We start from the raw sequence: 7,698 nt of genomic DNA, 5'->3' as shown, positions 1-7,698 counted from the left end.
GGACGGTATCCTGGGAGATCCCCCTGCATGTTTACTTTGGGACTACGGATCGGTATTCCGGGAGATCCCCCTGCACCTTTATATTTGGGATTACGGGACGATATCCCGGGAGATCCCCCTGTACTGGCTATTTACTTCTGGACTACGGGACGGTATCCCGGGAGATCCTCTGAACATTTATGTTTGGGACTACAGGACATTATCCTGGGAGATCCCCTGCTGCTATTTCTGCTTATTGAGTTATTTCCTTTTTGAGATTTCATCTTTATTTGACTGTTAGCATCTTTAATTATATTGTTACGTTTCATAATGTTTTCCTTGTTATATATATAACTGGTAGGGCCCTGACCTTCCTCGTCACTACTCGACCGAGGTTAGGCTTGGCACTTATTGGGTACCGCCGTGGTGTACTCATGCCCTTTCCAGCACATGTTTTCGTGTGCAGATCCAGGTTCTTCTGCTCAGCCATACTATCCGTGAGGCGAGGCGGCTCAAAGACTTCAAGGTATATCTGCCACGTCCTCAGACGTAGAAGTCCCTCTCTACTCTCCCTATTGTTATAGGCTTTTCCCTGTATTTTCCCTTGTTATTAGATTTCTAGAGTTAGAAACCTTATGTAATCTCTTTAGCTTGTGATTCATGAGATTCCGGATTTTGGGAGTGTTTTGCGTTCAGTTTGAGAGAGTGATATTGTATATGCTGAGCGGCATTTTAAATCTCTTTATTATGTTACCCGTAAATTGCTAGTTTCGTATCTTTACTTCCTTTTTCCGCAAATTGTTAGGCTTACCTAGTCGTAGAGACTAGGTGCCGTTACGACAGTTCACGGAGGGAGAACTTGGGTCGTGACATATATATATATATATATATATATATATATAAATTACCTTTGTTTATAATTATTAAACTTGTAAGTTCAATAAATTTGAGAAGTGTGAGTACTTAAAATTAAGGATAATATTAAAAAGAAATAATTTTTTGATTTGCTAAAATGGACAAGTAAAAAAGAAAATTTATATTTAGTGTATACTGTAAAGGACTAGCGAAAGAGGACAGAGGAAATAGTATTTGTCAACGACTCAACACACCGTGTAACCAATGATTTTAAGTTTGGAAAGCTTGAAAATAATAAGAGCAGCGCAATAGCAAACTGAAAGTTCTTTTCTGTTTAAACCAAGTTATTCTAATTGCGAACAGCTCAAACATGTCTGATTTCATGCTTTTGTTTTACAGGAAGAGCTATGATAAAGGTAAGGGTCTACGTCCCCCCATCACCTAAAGGCTAAAGACGGATTTATTTATTAAAAACAAAAATTGAAGAGCTAAGATACATATGAAAATGACAAGTCCATTCCACTCAAAAAGTAATAAATGAAACAATGAAGGAACCATTAAGAGGGGGAAAATATCATAATTTATAAGATAAACTCATCAACTTGAACTGTAGCCTTCCTAGATCAATATCTCCTCTTGAATTCACCTGCACATAAACAAGTTCCAAACATGTTTAGTACTTTTAATCTATGTTGGTCGAACTCTTCAAAAATATTATCGGATACGTTTCAAATTCTCTAGAAGTAATACATTTTTCGAGAATTCGACACGAATATTATACTAATATTTTTGAAGAGTCCACCCAATATAACTTCCAATAAGGTTACTGCACATAAAGATGAGACTCAGGACTTAGGAAATTGATAATATTTCAACAAAGACAAACTCTGGGATCCTTTTCTCCTTATTAATAGTGGTAATGTCTAATTTGATTCTTCCTCCTAGCTAAGCAATCTTGTGATTTCCATTTAAATATTGTTATTTTTGTCTTTTCTTGGATCCCTACTCGTTGTGACTAGCACATTATATATATGGCAAATTTCCAATTTCTTTTTGGAAACAAAAAAACAAAATAAAACAAGGCCAACAAGTCTATGCTTGTAAATGAAAGGAGTTTTGATACATGTCTATGAATTGAAAGGTTCAAAAAAAAATTAAAACTGTTGTTATTGGATCCATTATGATACCTTACATTAAGTTATTGACCCTAAAAATACTTGGAATTAAAAGTTTAGAGGAAAAGAGAAGATTAAGCTCACACACCTCAGATTGAATAATGTGAAGACTCCTTTGATTAATTTTGGAGGAAACACAGCTAATAACAAGCAGCCGTTCTTCCATAAGAACCCTTAGCACTTTGGAAAGAGCCAACCCTCCTCCCAAATTACTGATCACTGAAATTTCCACTCCTTGCTCACATTTTTTCACAATTATTCGATCCTGATTATCATCAATTTTCATAGAGGAAGATGGTGCATCCAAGTGAGAGTTATGATCAGAGCTACAAATATTTCTCATTTCTTTCAATCTTTCTCTCTTACTTTCCAGCTCCTCTATGTTCTTCCGCATGTCTTTTATGTAATCCACAATCTCTTCTAGATGATCAGATATCGATCTCTTTCCCTATATATCATCATAAAACAAGATCAGAATTATGGTTTCTGAATAGGAACATTACATGTATAATGCAATAATCATTTTTTTTAGGAAAAATATTTTCTATGAGAAAGTCATAAGGTGTTTGATTGTTCTAATGAAAAACATATTCATTTTTCGTCGTACCAAATACATTCTTAATATTGTTGTATACTGACCATGAGATATTTAGAAGGGATAAGAAGGCGTAAACGCTGGTAAAGGCGAGCCATATCGCGCCTTCTTTGCCTTTCAACATCTCTGCGTACGACTTTCTTCTCAGTATTCTCTTTTTCTTTAGGGGGTTTGCCTTTGCCAGTATCTTGATCAATATTGGCGATTGCAGCTTTCCTTTTAGGCACAGGAGTATTGACAAGATTACAGCTTTGTGTTTGCAATGGAACTGATGAATTCGTCGTCAGAGGAGGAGGAAGAGGAGGAGGAGAAGAAGAAAGTAAATGTAAGAGGTGTTCTACCTGAGCATAATCAAATTGATCATAATCATCCATAATTTTAACTCAAGATGGACTTTTTTTTCCCTTCAAATTCTCTCTTGGGTTTTTTGGTGTTTTATTATAATGTGATGAGAGGTTTCATAAGATTTCGGAAGTTGGGAGGGTCATGCCAAGTTTTAAAAAGAATTAATTGTTTCAACTCTCAACGTCAATGAAAGGGGTCCTTTTAATTTATATCAGCAGTAAATTAAACCTCGAGCTAGAGACAATAAAATTAGGAAAGAAAACAGCACAAGGAAAGTAAAATAATAAGGAAGATAAGATAAATTAATTTCACATGTAATCCATGATCAATATGCCATAATTCACTGACCTTTTACGTTGTATAAAATATACACACTAGATTGCGAAGGCGAGAGACGATTGGCACTTGCCCTAATAACATAATCCAATGCAAAGCTTTTTGTCAATACATTATACTCCTACTTAATTTGTTACTTTTAGTCCCTCACTTATATGATCTTGCATATTTAACCTTTATTTTATAATAGTCTGAAAATTTCGTCCAAGAATGGACAGAACAGTAGTTATATATAACAGCTAGATCTATATATTTCTTGAAAAAACAAAAACTACTCCATTTACCCACAACTACAAGTTCTTGAACTTGCCTTTTATATAGTATGTTTTTTTTAGGTTTTAATACAGAAAGAAACTACTAGTAATTTTCTGGAGGAGCATGCATGGATAAGAAATTTCAAATTACTGGGAAATATTATTTTCTTTTTAGAAGTGCACTCTAAAAATGAACAACTTCTATTGTAAATGGTAAGCACTGCCATGTGACTTCTAATAACTGCAGCGAATCTGCAGAATCTGATAACTTGAAGGTTGATATGTAAAATCTTCTAATAATAGGGAAAAACTTGTAAATAAAAATGTCAAAAGGAGCAAAACTACTCTTTTTTTCTAAATAAAAAATTGTTACGGTACGACATTTAGTTTATATTGTTGAAAGTGAAACGCAAGAAGTGACGAAATTAGCCGACAGACCTTATTGCAGTAAGCTATAAATGATTAATCAACCAATAATGGTTCAGACAAATACAATTAATATTGTTTACTGTAAGCAAATACCGCTTATGCAAAACTACTCCCTCATCACCCCGAAAAATAAGAAAAGGAAGTATTCGACATATGCATGCAGTGAGAAAATCTGGACGTGCAATTTTAGATTACTTCTAAGTAGAAGCAAAATCTAATGATAGGCATTGTCTAGATTTTCTCCAAAATTTGATTGAAATTAACATTATAATAGAAACTTGGGAAAGACTCCCTGACCATCAGCTCGTAAATTTTAATACTTTTTTAGCCTACGATGTTCATGAAAATTGTTGATTCATGAAAATGATTAACTAATGCCTATTCGTCTATTTTTTATTTTATTTTTACTTCATGAACATGAAATGTGAAAACTAAGAAAAACTTCAAATATCTAATTTAAGCACTTTAAATTCATGAACATGATTCATGACCAAAGAAACAAAGAACGAACCTTACCTACTAGATTAATGCTCCTTTAAGGGTTAAATGAGTTCATTACTCAGATGGTCACTGAACTTTGCAAAATGATGGAACAAAGTCACTTAGCTTTAGTTTGTAACAAGAAAATTACTCAACTTTTCCTAATGCACACAAATAGTCACTCAACCGGAAATATTAAATTTTCTCGTGGAAAAAGATGACATGGCAGTGTGCATGGAATTTTTTATTATTTGACCAAGAAACACCCAAACAAAACATTAAAACTCTGCTCAATTATTGTATAGGGTAAAATATGCTATCACACGTCATCTAAAGGAAGGACACGTGGAACTCAAGACGGGGATGGCCAGAGACCGAACGCAGTTATTCCATTTGTCACCGGAAGGAACAACGTTCATAAAGGTGTATAAAATGATATGCGCCCGGTAGCATTTAATAAAGAATATTCTATGGCATTAAGAGCGACGGTCCGTTACGGGGAATTTGGCATTTATGTTCACCGTTACATCTTCATCAATGACCCTCATAATTGATATTAAAGGAGGGCACGATCCTAGGACCTCATTCCCCAGACATAGTTATAAATAGTGAGCTCAGTTATCATTGTAAACACATGAATTTTCTGGCAAACATTCACTACATTCTATACAAAGCTTAATACAATCTTACTTTCTCGCTTTTTGATTTCACCATTGTTGTGCCCGGAAACCTTGTTCCCGGAACTGTTACTTCTGCTATTTCGTCTACATTTTAAGGCTAAGTATTGCATAATTCTTTGATTATCAATTATTGTATAGGGTAAAATATGCTATGACATGCGGTCATCTAAAAGAAGGACAGGTGGAACCCAAGACGGGGATGCCAAAGACCGAACTCAGCTATTCTGCTTGTCACCGGAAGGAACAACATTCATAAAGGTGTATTAAATGCTCTGGCCCCGGTAGTATTTAATAAATAATATTCTATGGCATTAAGAGCGACGACCCGTTACTGGGAATTCGCATTTATGTTCACCGTTATATCTTCATCAATGACCCTCATAATTGACATTTAGGAGGGCACGATCCTAGGACCTCCTTCCCTAGACATAGCTATAAATAGTGAGCTCAATTATCATTGTAAACACACGAATTTTCTGGCAAACTTACACTACATTCTATACAGCGCTTAATACAATCTTACTTTCTCGCTTTTTGATTTTACTATTGTTGTGCCCGGAAACCTTGTTCCTAAAACTGTTACTTCTGCTGTTTCGTCTACATTTTAAGGCTAAGTATTGCATAATTCTTCGATTATCTTATTATTTCAGGATCAAATTAGTTAACTTGTTTAGAAATCACGTATAAATTCAACTGTATCATTTTACGAGTAAACAGTTCGCGCCCACCGTGGGGCCTAAACAACCGTGCAATTAAATTTATCCTTGCCTTTTTTACTAACGTGCTTTGATTATTTTATCTTAGAAAAAATCATAAGAAATGGTAGATAACACTGTTAACAATACGCACAACCCTAAGATTCGAGGAGATCAACCTTATTTTGAGGACTCAATTAGTGACACCCACAATGAGGGGAATGATGCCCCAACGGTGCATAACAGGCAGTATCCTCGACAGGTTTTGAGACAACTCCCGATGATGCTGATGAGGAGCATGTCGTTGACACGTTAAGGGTCTTGCAAGAGCAACATGCGATCATTCTAGGCCATCTCACATGACATGATAAGGTTATGATGGAGTTGAAGCAGGCATTGTCGGGGGCTTGGAATGATGCAAACAGACGGGATCCAATTCCTCCCGGTGTTCCCACAAACCAAACAACGCAGAGGGTCGACAACAACACTCCCAGGGGTGAAGTTACTCCGAGGGGCTGGGGGGAGCGGATCCGGTCTCAATAACGAGAACGATCCTTTCAAGAATGAAATTTTATGGTTTATGAGGGAAGTAAATGCCCGCATGGACCAAATCCTTGGCGCGTCACTAGTACTAAAAGGCTCGGACTCAAAGAAGTATACTCAATTGCCGTACAAGCCAAGTGCGGCACCAGAATTAATCTCGAAGCGGTTCAAAATGCCTAAAGTGCCAAAGTATGACGGAACTTCAGACCCTCAGGATCATGTTACCACCTACACAATGACGGTAAAGGGAAATGATTTAGCTCCTCACAAAATTGAATCTGTGTAGTTAAAGAAAATTGGAGAAACTCTAACGAGGGGAGCTTTGACGTGGTATTCACTATTACCCGAGCATTCCATAGATTCCTTTGAAATGCTTGTGGACTCTTCCATCAAGGCCCATGCTGGGGCCAGAAAAGTGCAAGCCCGGAAGGCCGATATATTCAAGATTGCGCAGGGAGAGTCCGAGTTGCTACGAGAATGCGTTACCCGATTCCAGAAGGAAAGAATATTGCTCCCGCCTATGCTGCATGAATAGGCAGTTGAAGCATTCACCAAGGGATTGAATCCAAGAAGTTCAGACGCTTCTCAAAAGCTGAAGGAAGGCTTGCTTGATTTTCAAGAAACGACTTGGGTAGATTTCCACAACCGGTACGAGTCAAAAATAAGGATCGAAGATGATCAGGTTGGCTTTCCATTATCGACCAAAGGACGGGAGAAGAATAGAGAAAATCAGGTTGGCTTTCCATTATCGACCAAAGGACGGGAGAAGAATAGAGAAAATCAAAAGATGACTACGACACTGACAAACAGACTTCGAGGGGCTGTTTTTTGCCCTACGAGTGAATCGAAGGCCGTGGCAGAGGCTTCCGCGCAACAGACAAGTTCACCGTTGACAGAAGCACCGATCGTGGTCGGAACAATAGATCATTGCAGGATACAGAAACGTCGGGGTCACGGGATCCTTCTTACCCCAAGTTGTCGGAATGCAACTTCAACGTCGGTATAGTGGAATTGGTGTCAGCCATCAGAAACATCAAAGAGGCATGGTTCCCGAGACCAATGAGATCCAATCCCATCCAGAAGGATCCCAACTTATAGTGTGAATACCATGTGACGAATGGCCACCGGACATGGGACTGCCGACACCTTCGGGAGGAAGTGGCAATATTATTGAAGAATGGTCAAATTAGAGAGTTCTTAAGTGACCGATCTAAGAACAATTATGATCGTAACAGAGATAACATGGAACCCTCGAAAGCAAGAGAAAAACCCCCACGCCAAATGATCAATATGATCTTCGGAGGGAATGAGATTAACGGGGTCACCTTTTCG

General features: G+C 37.5%; 1 protein-coding gene across 1 annotated transcript; it reads right to left on the bottom strand.

Moving 5' to 3' along the window:
• LOC109226283 (transcription factor bHLH120-like) lies at positions 1,359–3,115 on the bottom strand. The gene is made up of 3 exons (XM_019391072.1): positions 2,649–3,115; positions 2,098–2,457; positions 1,359–1,480 (listed from the first exon to the last, which is right to left on the bottom strand). Exons 1-3 carry the CDS (start codon positions 2,976–2,978, stop codon positions 1,409–1,411), a joined length of 762 nt encoding a protein of 253 aa, XP_019246617.1. The 5' UTR covers positions 2,979–3,115; the 3' UTR covers positions 1,359–1,408.

This window comes from Nicotiana attenuata, chromosome 5 (genome assembly GCF_001879085.1).
Source record: "Nicotiana attenuata strain UT chromosome 5, NIATTr2, whole genome shotgun sequence".
Classification (NCBI taxonomy): Eukaryota; Viridiplantae; Streptophyta; class Magnoliopsida; order Solanales; family Solanaceae; genus Nicotiana; species Nicotiana attenuata.
Note: the sequence above shows the minus strand (reverse complement) of the source record. Positions and strands in the feature narration are given on the sequence as shown.

Excerpts from the sequence above, each read along its gene's own strand:
- LOC109226283 (XM_019391072.1), bottom strand. The coding sequence starts at position 2,978 with ATGGATGATTATGATCAATTTGATTATGCTCAGGTAGAACACCTCTTA. Across the intron at positions 2,458-2,648 it reads TCCCTTCTAAATATCTCATG|GGAAAGAGATCGATATCTGA; the intron begins GTCAGTATACAA and ends GATGATATATAG. Across the intron at positions 1,481-2,097 it reads TTCACATTATTCAATCTGAG|GTGAATTCAAGAGGAGATAT; the intron begins GTGTGTGAGCTT and ends GTTTATGTGCAG.